General features: G+C 49.8%; 1 protein-coding gene across 8 annotated transcripts in view; it reads right to left on the bottom strand.

The window, feature by feature from the left end:
• The window catches only part of SYNGAP1 (synaptic Ras GTPase activating protein 1), a 60,485-nt gene that overhangs the window by 19,605 nt on the left and 22,607 nt on the right, over positions 1 to 18,273 (bottom strand). For 5 of the 8 annotated variants that reach the window (XR_014560457.1, XM_083723221.1, XM_083723224.1 and 2 more), the window contains 8 exons: positions 16,090 to 16,187; positions 15,325 to 15,449; positions 14,056 to 14,209; positions 13,871 to 13,969; positions 1,495 to 2,052; positions 1,233 to 1,377; positions 855 to 999; positions 471 to 707 (listed from right to left, as the gene is read on the bottom strand). Coding sequence is in view for 7 of the 8 variants with exons in the window: in XM_083723221.1 (XP_083579347.1) it covers positions 471 to 707; positions 855 to 999; positions 1,233 to 1,377; positions 1,495 to 2,052; positions 13,871 to 13,969; positions 14,056 to 14,209; positions 15,325 to 15,449; positions 16,090 to 16,187 (1,561 nt within the window). In the remaining variant the exon portion in view is untranslated. The remainder of the gene's footprint in view (positions 1 to 470; positions 708 to 854; positions 1,000 to 1,232; positions 1,378 to 1,494; positions 2,053 to 13,870; positions 13,970 to 14,055; positions 14,210 to 15,324; positions 15,450 to 16,089; positions 16,188 to 18,273) is intronic. The other 3 variants (XM_083723222.1, XM_083723227.1, XM_083723226.1) reach the window with 1 other exon arrangement.

An 18,273-nucleotide genomic window follows, 5' to 3' on the forward strand; every position in this document is an offset into this window, starting at 1 on the left:
ATTCCTTGCTCCTCCCACCCATGGCTGACCCGGCCTTGAGGGCACTCTCTTTTGGGGGTCACTGCAGGAGGAGGAGCCTGTTGGGGGCACCTGCAAGGGGGCCTGGCCCCACGGATGCTCAGCGCCCACACTTTGGAACTCCCGGCAAGACAACTTCACTGTTCTTCGGCCAGCCTACCCAGCTGTGGGGCCCTTGCTTTCATCTCTTTGTGGCTTCCTTTTTTCTTCAATGTTTTAGATAGCTGTTTTTAACTTTTATTCATAAGTTGTTCTAGCCCTGCCTCCCCCCCCCGCCCTGCCGGGGGGGGGCTGTGCCCATCTCAGCTGAACTGTGCTGGAAGCAGCCCCAAGAGCCCCGGGTCTCAGAGACCGAGCTGGGCTGGCGAGGGCTGGGCGGGCAGCCCAAACCCTTTCCACACCTTTGCCCTGCTGGCTTGTCCGTGCTGCCCCCCTCCCTCCCTGCGACTCACTTGGAGAAGTTGGCCAGGTTCTGGATGACCTTGGCGATGAGGGTGAGGGTGCGGGAGGTCTGCTCATCCGGGTACTCCTGCATGAGCCCAAAGAGGCTGGGGGACATGACGGCCGGGCACAGGAAGCGCAGGAAGAGGGAGGCGCTGATCAGGCGGTCGGCAATGTCCTCCCTGCCCCGCTCGGCGCAGCGCAGCCTCCATGACGCAAAGACCTCCTTCAGCTCCCGCGGGAACACACTGGGGAGGGGAAGGGAGAGGGGTGAGCGGGCGGCCGGGCAGGACGACGACCCTCCCCCCTGTGGACGGCCAGTCCCTGGCACCACGATCCCCGCTTGCCCCCGCCAAACCGCCCGCCCACCAGCCCTGCCCGCTCCCGGCACTGACCAATGAGAGTTGACGACCTTGCAGAGTGCCAGCTCGCAGCACATGCGCAGATTGGCTTGGTGGTCTGCCAAGGTGGAGGCCGAGCACTTCATGGGGTCCACCTCACAGTTCTCCTCCGACTCATACAAGGCCCGGATGAACTCGCCTGCAGGGAGACGGGGCCGGTGGAGCAGTCAGGAGCCTGGGGCTGGGGGCAGCAGCACCTCCATGGACACACGCCCCAGTTGGAGGCCCCCTCCTCCTCCTCCTCCTCCGCAGCTCAGGCCTGCCCTCCTCAGGAGAACCCCCCGCGACACTCAGACCCTGCTCCAGGGTGACTTACAGCCTGAAAGGAAGGACACTTCCTCCCCTCCCCCAACCCATCTGCCCCCTGCTCACCAATCGCATCTTTGAGGTATTTTTGTCCAATCAGCTTGAGATACTCCTCTATGGCTTTGGTGGCCAGCGTGTTCTCCCGGAAGATGAGGTGCTCCCGGTCCATGAAGCGGTCCACCTCCGTCATGGCCATGTCGGACAGGAAGTCCTGCCGAGAAGAGGCAGAGGGAGGGGGCGCTAGTGGCCAGGCGGCTCTCTGCCCAGGGAATCCCCCCTCCCTGCCTGAGGCCGCTCCCCGACCCCTCCCTCCCTCCCCGGGGGGTACCTTGGCCTTCCCGGTGCTCTGGAGAATGTGGACCAGGGCGCAGGCCACCTCCTCCTTGCTCTTGACGCTGAGGACGGGCTCCAGGACGGCGCAGAGCATGCGGTAGTTGTTGGTGACGTACTCGGCGAACTCCTTGTAGAGCTCCATGGGAAGGATGCTCATGGTCTGGAAGCGGCTCTTGACGCGGATGGCCGGGCAGCAGCCCGACTTGCTCTTGCTGGCGCTGGGCTGGCTGAGCGGGTACCACTGCTCGGCAAAGTGTCTCCCCGTCACGCTGGCGATGGGGATGCTGACCATGCCCACGTAGTTGCTCTTGTCCTTCTTCCGCTTCTTGTCCGTGTCCTTGTAGAGGTGCAGCCGGATGGTTCGCACCGCCGGCAGGTTGTTGAACTCAAAGTGCTCCCCCCAGAAGACATTGTCTGTCCGCACCTTGCTGGTGGTCCGGGCGTACAGCATGTCGTCCAGGCACAGCTCGCAGTAGTAGCGCTTCTTGGGGGGCAGGTCCCGCGCCTCGATGATCCACAGCTTCAGGACGTTGTCCACACGGCGGCTGTTGTCCTGGGCAGGGGGAGAGAAGGCGGGGGTCAGGCAAGTGGGAGGGCAGGCAGAGACCCCGGGGGCCAGCGGTGAAAGGGTCACCGCAGACTCCAGATAATGAAGGAGGCAGAGGACTTGCGCATCTCCTGCAAGAAATCCCCCTTGGACTTCCGGTCAGATCGCGAGGTGGAAACAGGCGAGTTTTCCCTCGGGAGAGGGTGACCTGCTCCAAAGAGGCAAAGGGGGGTGCTACAAGGGCGCCGTAGCCCCCCCCAACCCACTGAAAGGAGATTCAGTGGATTAGGATCCCAGCGCTGTCAGAAGAGCAATTCCCCTGGCCGTCAGGTATCCCCTTTAAGAGGAGACGAGAATGGCGGGGCAGAAGGGCCGACAGCGGGACGCCATTGCCAGCCTCCAGGAGTGAAGCCCCGAGCCTGCCCACCGGAGCGATCGGCTTTCCAAACCAAAGAAATCGAATTGGCAACTTTAAAAAAGGATTTAAAAATAGCAGATTCGGACCTAATTCGACGCAGACAAGGGACAAAGAGGAGGTCAACCTTGTCTGAACTCCGAAGAATACACAGAGACTATTTACAGAGCGAACGGAAGCGTGAGTACAAAACAAACGGGGATTGTTTTCGCCAAAAAGATCTATCCCCTGTGCTGATGTAAAAAAACTATTTGGAAACTAAGGGGGTAGAAGATATTCCTTTATTTCCCTTACTTCGATTGTATTCCTTTTTCTCATCTGAGAGATATATCAGAACATTGAAAAAAGGATCCCGGGAACGGAGTACTTTACATTACTTTCAATTTCAAAAAGAACTGCGCAATGAGTTTCGAAGCTCCATTTTTAACTTATAATTTTCATCTTCACCTTTGAAAGGACATAGACAAAGAAGAGAAGAGCTATTTTTGTGTTTGATTTGGTCGGACTGTGGATTACAGTTGATGTGAGCACAGTAAAAGCACTTTCTATTTTAACTTTGATGGAGGGAAAAAGAAAGACCGCCCCTCTTTATTCCCTCTGCTAAAGGGAACAAAGAACCGCCATTTTAAGAGACCTTTGAACATCGGGATTTGTTTTGCTTTTGCTTTTTCTCTTTTCTTCCTTGTGATTACCATGTTTTCCTGCAACAAGCTGTGGGGATTATATTCTTCTTTTTGGGAATTTATAACCTTTGTTATTGAGAGGGGAACTTGGGGCTAACTGAGGGTTGGAGATCTGAGGGTCTTGAAGATTACAATTTTTAAATTTGGATTTTTTGTTTTTGTTTCATAGTCGGAAGTGGCTTACAAATATATTGGTGGAGTGGGACATAACTACAAATATACCTGTCAGAGCCGCCCCTATGTCCCAGCTCACAGAGGACCAACGCCCGGCTGTAGTTATATACAAAAGTCTTTATTGACGTTCAGTTTCCATTTCAAAGCCACAGCGTGCAGCTCTACGTCTTAAACCCTAGACCGGCGAAGCTCCATCTGAATCTCCTCCCCTTCCACACCAGTTTAAGACTCTAGCCTTGCTCCACCTCTTCCTTAGCTCCTTCCTCCTCTGGGCCCTCCTGCCCGCTGGGGTTTCATCCTTTCTGGACTCTTCTGACGCTGACCCCCCTGATTCTTGCCCCTCCTTCCGGCAGGCTTTAGGACCTGGCTCCCTATCCGGGCTACCTGCTGTGTACGTTTGAACTTGGTGCGCGCGCCCAGCCGGCAACCTTCCTCTTGACCGTTCCCCTCTCTCCGATGGAGGCGTGGTCAATCCTGACTCATCTTCTCTCGCTGGTGGTGAATCCGCTGGCCCCGATACCTGGGACTCCTCCCCCCCACTACGCTCTGGTGAGGAAGCTGGTCCTGATTTCCAACTGCTGCTCTGGGAGTCCCCGCTGGCCCCTTGCTTCTGGGGTGTCCCCCTTGGGGCCCCCCTTGCCCTGGCCACCGGCGCCCCCTTCTGTGAATCTTCCGATTCGCTGGAGAGGCTCATGGAATCTCTCGGGCTACTGTCATCTTCTCCTGCGCTGCCCTCGGATTGCTCCCCCTCGCTCTCCATCGCCTCCCCTCCCTGCGCTCCCGCTGCGTCCCTGACAATACCAAATATTGGATTTGGCCATCCAAGAGGCGGGGGAAAAAGAAGAACTTAAATATACAAATTTTATGTTTTGTTTCTCTTTTAAGTGTTATAAAAACACCGCTGCGTTAATTAACTTGGTTGGATAGTTTTGAGCGCCCCCTGGTGGATTTTCATTGTTATAGACATCAAATCATATAATTAGTGACTATTTGATTAATTCCCCCTGGTGGATAAATCTAGTGGTACAATTTAATTTTTTCTTAGTTTTGAAATGGCGCATACACAAAAGAAAGGAGAAGGCACACCAGCAGAAAGGAAAGGTTCTAGGCAAGAATCTGATCTTAAAGGAGATTTAATAAAGATGTTTACTGAACTTAAATCTGAGCTTAATCAGAAATACATAAAAGTGAGAAGAATATTGAGACAAAATTGGAACAAGTGGATAAAAAAATAGATGTGACGGTGGAAAAAATAGATGAAACTATTAATGAAATTAAGGGCCAGATGAAAGATATGGTAAAAAGGACACAAAATCTGGAAGAGGGGGCTAAAAAGAATAAAACAGAGATTAAAGAACTGAAGAAGGGGGAGGAAAAAATTAAAGCAGAGGTGTTAGAAGTTAACAAAACTCAAGAACTGTGGGAGGCTATTGCAATGAATGAACTGAGATAGAGGGAGACTAATCTGAGATTCAGATTGGTCCCAGAAACACAAGGAGAAGAAATAAAGGGAAACTGATTAAGGAAATTGCTATTTGGATGGAGATGCAAGAAGAAGATGTGGCAAAGACGGTACATAATGCTTTTAGAATTAAAGTAAGGACAAATAAAGCGGAAAAATTCCCAGGAGATTGTTTGGTAATATTTAAAGATAGAGAAATGAGAAACTTAATTTTGCAAAAAAATAGGGAGAGAAGATTGAATATTGGCAGGAATAACATAATCATCTTTAAAGATGTACCACTTCGCTTGTTGAAAAAACGCAACCAATACCAACAGTTAGTGCAAGCTCTCAGGAAAAACAATATTGAATTTAGATGGGAGTTCCCAGAAGGACTATCGTTTGCCTACAAAGGGAAAAGACATAGAATAACAAGACCGGATGAATTGGACAAATTTTTGAGAAGGCACAAAGAATTGGGAAGTGAGGAAACTGCACCAATGGGGGCAGGAGCTGAAGGAGAGGACTCACAAGATTCGGAGGAGGAGAAGGCGGAGGAAGAGGAAGAAGAGGGGGAAATAAATTAAAGACTATTATTAAAAATTAATCAGAAGACATCATGGCGCTGAAATTATGGACCTGGAATGTCAATGGGATAAATGAGCAAAAAACCCCGAAATAAAATTCAACAATATTTGAAAAAACAAAACTTGGACATTATTTGTTTACAAGAGACTCATGTGATGAGGAGACATAGAAAAATTTGGTAAATAAAAAACTAGGGAATGAATTTATCTCATCAGACAAAACTAAAAAAAGGAGTGGTTTTATATATAAAAAATAAAATAGAAGCTCATCAGATTTTTAAAGATGAAGAAGGCAGAATTGTGGCAGTACAAGTCAAATGGCAAGGTGAAAAAATAATAATTGTTGGAGTGTATGCACCTAATGAAAACAAAATGGACTTTTTTAGAGACCTAGAAGAGAAACTATTTGAATACATCGATCAAAAGAATATAATAATGGGTGATATGAATGCAGTGGTTTCAATGGAGATGGACAGATTAAGAGCAACAGGAAAATCAAAAGAAGGGAAATTACCAAAGACTTTCTTTTCGATGGTAGAGAATTGCAATTTAATTGATATTTGGAGATTGAAACACCCATTGGAAAAACAGTTTACCTATCAATCAGAAGCAAATCAATCAATGTCAAGAATCGATCAAATATGGATAACAAATGATCTTACAACAATAATTTTAAAGATCGAAATACAACCTAAGGTGCTTTCGGACCATAATCCAATAAAATGTACCTTAAAAGGATTTGAAGAAAAATATTTCCGGTGGAGAATAAATGAAAACCTTTTTGATGATCAAAAAATAGTAGAGAATGCGCAAAAATATATGAGGGAGTATTTTATAAATATGAATCAAGGAACAAAAACAAGTATAGTTTGGGACGCTGGCAAAGCAGTTATGAGAGGTTTTTTTATACAACAGAATGCAATTAAGAACAATTACAGAGAGAAAGGGAAAAAAGAAATCTTAAAACAAATTATGGAAAATGAGAAGAAACTTATTGACAGACCTAATGATAAAAAACTGAAACTTAATATAAAAACATTGCAAGTGCAATTCTCTATGATAACAAACAAGGAAGTGGAATGGAACATCAAAAAGATGAGACAAAAGAATTTCGAATATGCAAATAAATCTGGGAAATTACTAGCGTGGCAGATTAAAAAAAGGAAAGAACAAAATATGGTACATAAGATTGTGGTTGAAGACAAAGAGATTGAAGACCCGAAAGGAATAAGGAAAGGATTTGTGGACTTTTATAGACAATTATATAAGAAGAAGGAGAAAGATAATTTAAAGAAAATAGAAAAATACTTAAAAGAGAAAGGGGTGCAGAAGATTCCGACGAAAGAGAAAAGTAAATTAAATGAGAGGATAGAAATAGAAGAAATAAGGAATGCAATTAAAGAATTAAAAAGTGGAAAGACTCCAGGGCCAGATGGATTCAGTGCAAGATTTTATAAAGAAATGAAGGACATCCTAGTTGTATCACTGAGAGAAGTAATGAATGATATATTAACAAAAAGAGAAATACCAGAAACTTGGAAAGAAGCATATATTACCTTAATACCCAAGCAAGACTCAGATTTATCTCAAGTTAAGAATTATAGGCCGATCTCACTTCTAAATAATGATTATAAACTGTTTGCCAATATATTAGCAAATAGGATGAAAAAAGTGTTGAAGGGTTTGATACATGAAGACCAAGCAGGTTTTCTTCCTGGCAGACAAATGAAAGATAATATTAGGAATGTAATTAACGTTCTGGAGTATTTGAATGCCAGGAATGATAAGCAAGCTATGTTGATATTTGTGGATGCGGAAAAGGCCTTTGATAATATTTCTTGGGAATTTATGTTAAAAAACTTTGAAATGATGGATATTGGACAAGGATTTATGAATGGTATTAGGGCAATATATAGAGACCAAAGAGCAAAATTAATAGTTAACAATGTGGTGACAGAAAATATAAAAATAACCAAAGGTACGAGACGGGGTGTCAGCTCTCACCACTGTTATTTATCACGGTCCTGGAATTCTTTTTAAGAGCAATAAGAGGTAATGAACAGATAAAAGGGATAACGATAGGAAGTAAACAATATAAGGTTAAGGCCTTTGCGGACGACTTGGTATTAACTCTGGAAAATTCAACAAATACTGTAACAGAAGTTTTGAATGAAATAGAGCAGTTTGGCCAATTGGCGGGATTTATTTTGAATAAGAAAAAGACAAAAATGATTAGTAAAAATATGGATCGAGAAACTATTGACAAAGTGCAGCAACAACTAGAAGTGGTAAAGAAAGTTAAATATTTAGGAGTTTGGTTAACCCCCAGAAGTATTGATCTGTATCAGAACAACTACATGCCAACCTGGAGTAAGATCAAAAAAGACTTAGAGGTGTGGGGAAGAATGAAATTCTCATTTTGGGGAAGAATTGCAATAGTAAAAATGAACGTGCTACCAAAGATGTTATTTCTATTTCAAACCGTTCCAGTCATCGGGGGGCAGCTATCTTTAAAAATTGGCAAAGAGAAATTTCAAGGTTTATATGGCAGGGTAAGAAGCCAAGAATAAAGTTTAAGCTATTGACTGAGGCGAAAGAAAGAGGAGGCTTTGCCCTGCCAGACCTGAAATTATACTATGAAGCATCTTGCCTCTGCTGGTTGAAGGAATGGATGAAATTAGAAAACACTGATTTGCTAGATTTAGAAGGTTTTGACAATAGATTTGGGTGGCATGCTTATTTATGGTATGACAAAAAGCGAGTACATAAAGGTTTCAAAAACCACACCATAAGAAGGTCTTTGATATAGGTTTGGGGAAAGTATAAAAATCTGTTGGAAGCAAAAACTCTGTATTGGTTGTCACCACTAGAGGCGCTGAGTGTGAAAAAATCAATATGAAAGGGGGATGGGCAACATATCAGAACCTAATAACAAAAACAGAAGGTAAATGGAGGCTGAAGTCGTTTGAGGTAGTTAAGGAATATGTTAATGAGTGGCTGCATTATTTTCAAATAAATGAAATGTTTAAAAAAGATCTAAGATTAAGAGGCTTTGAGGATAAAGAGTCGAAATTTCAGAAAGAAATAATAAATAGTGATTTTAAAGTTTTGACTCAAATGTATAAGGTATTATTAGAATGGCATACAAAGGATGAAGAGGTAAAATCGAAAAAAATTCCTTCCAGTAGCACCTTAAAGACCAACTAAGTCAGTTCTTGGTATGAGCTTTCGTGTGCATGCACACTTCAGGTATCTGAAGAAGTGTGCATGCACACGAAAGCTCATACCAAGAACTGACTTAGTTGGTCTTTAAGGTGCTACTGGAAGGAATTTTTTTTGTTTTGAGGTAAAATCGGTTATGATTGACTGGGCCAAAGATTTTGGATATAATATACAAATGGAGGATTGGGAGAAATTATGGAAAGAAGGTTTAAAATTCACTGCATGTACAACAATAAAAGAAAATGTGATGAAAATGATGTATCAATGGTATGTAACACCAGTAAAGTTAGCAAGGATGTATAAAGGATGTAACAAATGTTGGAAATGTAAAGAAAAAGAGGGTACATTCTATCATATGTGGTGGGAGTGTAAGAAAGTAAAAAGCTTTTGGGAAATGATATATAATGAATTGAAGAAAATGTTTAAGTACACTTTTGTTAAGAAACCAGAAGCGTTCTTACTTGGTATTACAGGGAACGAGATAAATAAGAAAGGAAGGAAGCTATTTTTATATGCAGTGACTGCGGCAAGAATATTGATGGCTCAGAAATGGAAGCAAGAGGAGTTGCCTACATTAGAAGAATGGAGAATGAAGATGACGGACTATGCAGAACTTGATAGACTGACGGGAAGGATCCAAAACCGACGAGATCAGAGATTTATAGAAGATTGGGAAAAGTTTACAGAGTATATGCATAAATTAAGTGATAATCAAATAACGCTTGTAAGCTTCAATGAAGCTCTGTAAGAAGAAATGTTAGAATGTGAGTAAAATAAGACTTGATCTATAAAAATAATGGAAGTAAGGTTTTAGAAATGTGTAAGAAATTAAGAAGGGAAGGAGTATCAGTCAAGTTGAGGGAAGTCAAAAAGAGAATGGATATAAAAAGATGTATGATTTGTATAAATTTTGTATTGGAAAAATTGAATAAAAATAATTAAAAAAAGAAAAGAAATCCCCCTTGGGGTTTCAGACCAAAAGACAGGGGAGGCCGCTGGTCTCTGGCCCCTGGGAGTGACTGGCAGGGACGCTCCAGGGGTCCTGCTTTCCCAGCCCTCCCTCCCTCCCTCCCTCCCTCCCTCCCTCCCTCCCTCCCTCGGGGATTGAACCTGGACAGCCAAGGAAGCTGAATGTCGGAAGATTCAGGACAGTTAACAGGAAGTCCTTTTTTCTGCAGCGCCGATGGGTGTCTGGGTGGCCACGGTGAGAGCAGGATGCTGGACTAAGTGACCCATCAGGCTTGTGGTAATACACTGTTCCTGACTCAGACCTGAATGCATGAAAGGGATAAGCCTTGAGCTCAGTTGCCAGTGTGGACGGAGTTCGCAGGCTTGCAGCAGGTTTTCCTTTCCTTACCCTCCACCTTCCTCGAAGATAGGAGCCATGCGGAACCGCTCCCAGTTGCAAGAAAAACCATGTGAATGGAAAATCTCTCTAAAATGAGATTTTCACAGCCTGCAACTTTGCTAACCCAAAGATTGCATGATCCTATTTCTAAGGAAACCAAGTTTTTTTTAGGTCATTTGGAAAGGTTTTCTTCTTTATTGTACTGCCAATAGTAGGAGACTTGCTTGCTGCAACTTCTGAAATTTGGTGGTTAAAAATCTTAATTTATTTGCAAAGCTAATTGCCTGTGATTTATTCTAGCCCAAGTTTGTTTTGTGGGGAATGCTTATTTAAAAGCGGATGGTGGCAGATACAAATCTAACAAAGTTTTAATGTCCTTGGAATAATTGTGCCAAGTCTGCTAGGGGAGAGGGAGCGTCTCTTCCAAGCCTCTTTCTCCAACAAGGAGAGGGGGGATCTCTCTCGAATGGGCTAACTGCACTTGCAACACTATGTGTGGTTTTAGTAGCCTCGTCTCCAAAAGGATCAAACAAGAGCAACCAGAAACCTCCAATCAGCTGGAACTGACTCCCTTCTGAGAACAGCCACAAGGGACGGGGGCTTTTGGCAAGCGACTGGGACATCCCCCCAAGTGATGCCCAGGACCTGGTACAGTATACAAGTGCTCCTGAACTCACTGGGAATGGTGAACACAGCGCTCTAAATGGACAAGAAAATCCAATGCTCGCCACATTTGACTTTGAAATATAAAAAGTCCCCACAAAGAGGGGATTGAGGGGGGGGGAAAGCTGAAAAGCAACATTAGCTTAATGGTTGCCATCAATTTGATTTTAATTAATTTTTATAATGAAATGCTTTTAGAATGTTGCACTATTTTATTGTTGTTAGCTGCCCTGAGCCCGGCTTCAGCTGGGGAGGGCGGGATATAAATAAAGTTTATTATTATTATTATTATTATTATTATTATTATTATTATTATTATTGGGGTCAGATCAGAATGTTGGGGAGCTGCTTAAGGTACCACAGATCAGGTGCATGTTCCTGATCTGAGAGCCAAGAGGAACCAGAACCATTAAAGAGCCGAGCCAAAGAAGCTGTTGGAGGCGAGAAGGATTCCTTGTCCAAATGAAGAGAATAAAGAGCTGGGGGTGACTTGTGGAAGGCCCTAGCAGCCAGCAGCAATTCTGCTTAGCTGATATTGCAGCTTCTGAGACCTTGTGATCAAAACTTGTAATCGGGGGCGTTTCTGGGGGTGTTTTGAGGGGAAGACCCAGAGTGCTGCCTCACGGTGTGCAGAGGACCAAGAGACAGGGAGGGCGAGGGACCTGCTGCAGGGACCTGCCACACCTGTGCTATGTTTGTCTTCCTGCCTGAGAAGGTGCAAATCTACACCCGCAGCAAGTGCAAGCTGGTTGCCTTCCTGGAGGACATAGGATACAGGCTCCTTTCTGAAAGGATGAGTCCCTCCTGCATCAAAGGGACCAATGCTCAGGCTCAGAATAAGGCAGCTTTCTCCAATCCTAGAATCCTAGAATCCTAGAGTTGGAAGAGACCACAAGGGCCATCGAGTCCAACCCCCTGCCAAGCAGGAAACACCATCAGAGCACTCCTGACATATGGTTGTCAAGCCTCTGCTTAAAGACCTCCAAAGAAGGAGACTCCACCACACTCCTGGGCAGCAAATTCCACTGTTGAACAGCTCTTACTGTCAGGAAGTTCTTCCTAATGTTTAGGTGGAATCTTCTTTCTTGTAAAGCATCGCTCGGCCTCTGCTTGTAAACCTCCATGGAAGGAGAGTCCTTTGCTCGCTTTGGCGTCCCAGAGGAACCTGCGGCCGGCAGAGCAACCCAGTTCACAACAACAAAATCATCCCTGTCCTGAAGCCTGGACACAGAACTGCAAATGGGGAGGAAAGCCAGAAAAAAAGATACCCCTTTCCAACCCCAGGAGAGGAGGAGGAGGAGGAGCGGCTCCTCGTTGCAAAGTGGCCTGACCTGGAAAAAGCTGCCACTTCAGCTTACCAGGCTAACCAAGAAGCGGCAGGCGCTGCTGCTATAAGTGGCACAGTTCAGGGCAGGAGCGAGCCAGAGTGAGAGCGAGACAGGGATGCCTCACTCACAGCTCTGCTTGCCCAGCCGCTTTCCCCCACAAAATGGAACAAACAGTAACCACGTTTTCCGTGGTTTGTTGCCTATTCTGATTTAGCGCTAAAGAGTAAGTTTTCTGGGGAAAGCAATGGCAAAACCACTTGGAAAAACAGAGGTATGGAAGAGCCCAGAGAGAGATGTATGAAACTTAAGAGAAAGACGGCCCAGTTGACTCTGGCTCCCAGAGAATCATAGAGTTGGAAGGAACCTCAGGGGTCATCTAGCCCAATAATAATAATAATAATAATAATAAATAATAATAAATTGTATTTATATCCCGCCCTCCCCAGCCAAAGCCGGGCTCAGGGCGGCTAACAACAATAAAACAGTACAAAAGTACAGCACAAACAACACTCTAAAATCATTCATTATAAAATTAATTAAATTCAAGCCACTAGCCACCACTGGGCCAGAGCTCTGCGAAGATTGCCGAGGGAGGGAGTCAGGCTGTGCCCTGGCCAAAGGCCTGTCTTGCAGGCCCTGCGGAAAGATGTCAAGTCCCGCAGGGCCCTAGTCTCTTGTGAGAGAGCGTTCCACCAGGTCGGAGCCACAGCCGAAAAAGCCCTGGCTCTAGTTGAGGCCAGCCTAACTTCTCTGTGGCTTGGGACCTTGAAGATGTTTTTATTTGAAGACCGTAAGTTTCTCTGTGGGGCATACCAGGAGAGGCGGTCCCGTAGGTACGAGGGTCCTAGGCCGTATAGGGGTTTAAAGGTTAAAACCAGCACCTTAAACCTGATCCTGTACTCCACCGGGAGCCAGTGCAGCTGGTATAGCACCGGGTGAATGTGATCCCGCAGCGAAGACCCTGTAAGGAGTCTCGCCGCGGCATTCTGCACCCGCTGGAGTTTCTGGGTCAGTCTCAAGAGCAGCCCCACGTAGAGCGAGTTACAAGAATCCAGTCTGGAGGTGACCGTTGCGTGGATCACAGTGGCTAGGTCAGGGCGAGAGAGGTAAGGAGCCAACTGCTTAGCTTGGCGGAGATGGAAAAATGCCGCCTTTGTTATAGCTGCAATCTGCACCTCCCTGGAAAGGGAGGTGTCGAAGATTACACCCAAACTCTTAACGGACGGTGCTGGCACTAATTGCGCCCCCCGCAAGAGATGGGAGTTGCCCCACCAATCCCATATCGTCCCGTCCCAGCCACAGGACCTCTGTCTTCGAAGGATTTAAATTCAAGCAGCTCCCACGTAACCATCCAGCCACAGCTTCCAAACATCTGGTCAGTGTGTCTGGGGCTGAGTCAGGATGGCCATCCATCAACAGATAGAGCTGGGTGTCATCGGCATACTGATGGCAGCCCAGCCCAAAACTCTGGACAAGCTGGGCGAGAGGGCGCATAAAGATGTTAAAAAGCATCGGGGAGAGAATCGCACCCTGAGGCACTCCACACACCAAGGAGTGGCGCGATGACAATTCCCCCCCAAGCGCCACCCTCTGTCCCCGACCAGAGAGAAACGAGCGCAGCCATTGAAGGACTGTGCCCTGGATCCCCACGTCGGCAAGGCAGTGGTCCAGAAGTTCGTGATCGACCATGTCAAAAGCTGCTGACAGATCTAGAAGAATCAGCAGCCCCAACCCGCCTCGATCCAGCTGCCTGCGGAGATTATCTGTTAGGGCGACCAGAGCCGTCTCGGTCCCATTACCAGCGCGGAAGCCGGATTGGAATGGATCCAGAGCCGATGTTTCATCCAGAAACCCACCAAGCTGCTCAGCAACCGCTCTCAAGCAGGCTCTCAAGCCAATGGCGAGGGCTGGCAGGCGCCAGGGGGCAGCCAAGGGCCAATGGGGGGTGGGTTGTGGGGCCTACCTTGTTGGGCTTGACGGCCCTCTGCAGGTTCTCAATCCACTTGTCCCGCTCAGCAGCCGACCGGCAGGCAAAGCACTTGGTGCCCGAAGACGTGGTGACCTGGAGGGGGCGGCAGAAGGGGGTCATTTGCGCTCTGCACGTGCCCAGGCACCGCCCTCCCTCTCTCGCCCCTCCCCCCCACGTACCTCAAAGCAGAACTCCTGGCCCAGGATGCTGCTGTGGACGGGCTTGATGATGGAGTCCTCGTCCAGGTTGAGCTCCAGGGCCTCCGCGGCGCTGCTGGGGCTGAGCAGGGACTCGTGGGAGTGGGACTCTTTGAAGCTCTGCATGAGGCGGGCCCTGCGAGGGGGCAAAGGGACAGGTCAGGCGGGAAGGGGGTGGGTGGGGGGCAGGCGGGGGTGCCGAGGCCGCGTCCGGAGTGCGGGGGGAGCAGAGGGAGGCGGGTCCAGGGGGTGCCAGGGAGCCTGAAGGAGGGGCGCATGTGAGGCTGCTCCTACGGGGTGGGGAGGGGGAGTGAGGGGGCAGGAGGGAGGTGCCGGTGGCGGCAAAGCCCACCCTCAGGCGGGGTACCTGGCGTCTGCCCCCCAGAGGGACATTTCTGCAGCTGCCAGGGGGGTCCCAGCCTGGAACGGGGTCAAGGCGGAGGAGAGAAAGAGAGAGAGAGAGAGAGAGAGAGAGAGAGAGAGAGAGAGAGATGGAGAGCAGCGTCAGAGGAGAGGCGGGCAGCATCAGCCCCAGACATGGGGGGGGGGGAGAGGAAGAGGAGGTTCCCGGGATGGGGGGACGGCCCCCCACTCTGCCCCACAGCTCCTTCTCTCTCATCCAGGGAAGCCTCTGAGAGGGAGAGAGGCAGCTGGGGGGCAAAGGGGTCCCCCACCAGCTCCGTGTCTCCAGTCCGAAGACAGAGCTGCCCCCCGCCCTCTCAGAGGACCCCCCTGGGGCTCCCCTTGTGGGCAGTGGGTGCGAGAGGAGGCCTGTGTGCTGGCTCCTCTTGCTGGGAGGCCCCCTCCCTTCCCCAGTGGCATTTCTGCTCGGAGCTGCCGCCCCCAGGAGGATATTTTTAGCCGAGCGGCGTAAGCGGAGGGAGAGCGAGAGAGAGCCCAAGCGTGTCGGGGCTGCCGTCAGAGCGGGGGGGGGGCTGGGAGGAGGCTAAAAATACACGCGGGGACCCAGGGATGAGCCTCCCAGGGAGGCAGCCAAGCGCAGCCACCGCCGTGGGGAGGGAGGGGGGCAGCAGGGGGATCTGGGGGTCGGGGTGGAGAGCGTGCAGCAGAGGAGGGCAACCCAGTGGCAAGGATTTGGGGGGGAGGGATACGGGCCTGGCGTCCACCTGCAGGGGACGGGGCACCCCAACCTGCCTCCCCACCTGCCCCTCACTGGGAGGGGCAGCCCAGCCTCTACCTCTCGGGGGGGGGGAGCCCTGGCCCTCTTCGTTGCCGTCGTCATCCCCTCACCTGTCATGGTCGGCGCTGCGGAAGCGGGGCAGCATCTGGCGGAAGCTGCTGCTGCGGTCCAGCTTGGGCTGGCTCTTGGTGCGCTTGATGGAGCTCTTCAGGCGCCGGCTGAGGAATCCCTGCTGCTGGGGGCCCCAAAGGTTGGGGGGAGACAGAGTCAGAGAGGGAGTTGCCTTTGACAACTGCCCCACAGCCAGAAGCCTCTCAGCATGTCCCCCACCTCCATCTTTGCTTTCCTGTGGAGGGAAAGGGCCTGTCCCCCCATTGGGGCTGAGCAGCCAGCCCCCCGGTCCCTCATGCCCTAGAGTACAATGGCAGCCACTTGGAGGGATGGGGTGAGCTGGTCAGCTCTGCGTCTTCACAGCTGCCCCCTTCCTGTACTGTGACCCCATATCTTGCTGGGGGAGGGCTCTTGCAAGGTGCCGGCCCCCCTTTCTCCCCCCACCGCCCTAGCTCTGGCTCCAGCCCTGGCCCCCTGGGTCTGAGCGGCACCCAGGACAACTGGGCAGGGTCCCACGGGGAGGGGCTCCCTCCCCCAGGCCAGTCAGCCCTCCCTGGCCATCTGTCAGGGATTCTTTAAGGGGGATCCCCACATTGCAATGGGTCAGACTCGGAGGGAGTTGGATGGCGGCCCCCAGGGATCCTGCAGGGGGTTGGACTCTCCCATTCCAGGATTCCTCCTCCAGTTGCATGACCCCCGGAGGTGCGTGGCGGGGCAGGGGGGGTGAGAGAGAGGGTGGGGTGGGGTGGGGGGCCTTTGCTCACCGAGGGCCGGAAGGGCGGAGCGGGTGGGGCGTCCATGTTGATGCTGTATTGCTTCCCTCCGGGAACGCTCTTCCGACGGGAGCGGGCAGCGTGGTGCTCTGCAAAAGGAGAGGCGGCCGTCAGGTGGGGCGCCCCCTTGTCGCTGTGGGGGGTGCCCTCTGGGAGCCAGTGGAGGAGAGTGGAGGCCGCAGGGGGAGGGGGACCTGGCGGGGCTGCAGGGTCTTCTTGGAGGGATGGGGGGCGACAGCAGAACGACACAGACAGCGCCCCCCTCCGCCGAAAGGGGGGGCACCGTCCCAGCCTCCGCATGTGGTTGACAGAGAAGCGGGGGCGCCTCTTCCCCCAGCCTGGCTCTGGCCCTGGAAGAAGGGGGCTTCCTCTTCTCCCCACAGGCGACAGGGGCAGCATCATGGGGGGGGGGGGCGGAAAGAGGCTCCTGTGTGCTGCCTCCAGGGACCGCCTGGCATGTGTGGCGCTGGGTGGTTGTGAATGAGCAGCTGGGGGGGGGAGGGAAGAAGCACGCCGGAGGCAGCTCCTCCTCCACCTCAGGAGGGGCTGGGGGGGACACACAGGAGCCTCAAATAGCAGAAAGAATTGGCGTCAGAGCTGGAAATAGCAGCAAAATCTGCACAGAGGCCTGCCTGGCTATTTACACCCCCCCACACCCACCAAGGCCCCTTGCCACCTGCATTTGAGAGAGCACCCACCAAAGACCCCCCCCCCCAGGACCCAGGGGTCTGGGCTGATGCTGCACTCTGCCACCTCAAAAGAGGGCTGGGATTTTTTGATGGAAGGCAGTACCCCCCCCTTCCCATCCTGGGGCTGCCAACATTACCCCCTCACAATGGGGCTGCCCTAGAGATGCTGCACCGGTTGGGTTTCTGCCTGTGACACTGCCGGGATATTACAGGCCAATGCCGGGATATTACAGGCAAAACGAGTGAAAAGCAGCGTTGAAGGTAACCAAGAGCCCCGAAGAAGAAGAAGCCCTGCTGAAGCAGCACCAGCATGGCTTCTGCAAGAGCAGGTCCCATCTCACAAACCAGCCATATAGACAGAGGCGATCTGGCTGATGTGTGCTTGGACTTTCAAACAGCTCTGGACCAAATTCCTCACCAAAGACTTCTGAGTCAGCTGAGCAGTCAAGGAACGAGAGGAGGGGTCCTCTTGCAGGATGTTTCCCAAATAGAAAGAAACGGGGGTCCCCCAAGGATCGGAATCTGAGCTTTTGAACTTGCTCATAAATGACCAAGAGTTAGGAGCCAGCAGTGAGGTGGCCAAGTTTGTGGATGACGCTAAATTGATGTTAAAGCAAAAAGAGATTGCAAAGAGCTCCAAAAGGACCTCTCCAAACAGAGGGAATGGGTGGTACAATGGCCAAGGCAATTCAGGATAAATTCAGAGCAAAGTGATGTATGTTGGGGGGGGCAGAATATTAACCTCACATACACACTCCTGGGGTCTGAACAGGAGGTGACGGCCCCCCCGGGAGTGAGACCTTGGGGTCACAGCAGGGACCTTGGTGAAGAGGTTGTGTGGAAGCCATGAAAAAGGCAAATGCCATACTAGGGGTCTTTGGGAAAGTGATTGAAAACAAAACTGACAATATTCCTACATATATCTGCCAACCTAGCAGTTCGAAAGCACCTCGGGTGCAAGTAGATAAATAGGGACCGCTTACCAGCGGGAAGGTAAACGGCGTTTCCGTGTGCAGCTCTGGCTCGCCAGATGCAGCTTTGTCACGCTGGCCACGTGACCCGGAAGTGTCTCCGGACAGCGCTGGCCCCTGGCCTCTTAAGTGAGATGGGCGCACAACCCCAGAGTCTGTCAAGACTGGCCCGTACGGGCAGGGGTACCTTTACCTTTTATACGTATGTCACTTTCCCACAATTGAAACCATGTGGCTTATAACCTAAAAAAATACATAACTGCAACGTAACAAAAGTACTCATAAACAATAAATGAAACATATAAAATAGAAAACCAAGCTAAGCAATTTCCACATAAATCACCACAAAACCTAAAATGTTGATGCCATTCTACAAGTCTACAGGGCGGCCACATCTGAAGCCCGGTGTCTCTGTCTGGCCGCCTATTGCCGAGTTGGAAACGGCTCAGGAAAGGACCACCAAAGTGAAGAAAGGGACTTTCTAGTTTAGAGAAGAGGCGAGTCAGAGGCAGCAC

This window comes from Podarcis gaigeae, assembly GCF_964106915.1.
Source record: "Podarcis gaigeae genome assembly, chromosome: 2".
Classification (NCBI taxonomy): Eukaryota; Metazoa; Chordata; class Lepidosauria; order Squamata; family Lacertidae; genus Podarcis; species Podarcis gaigeae.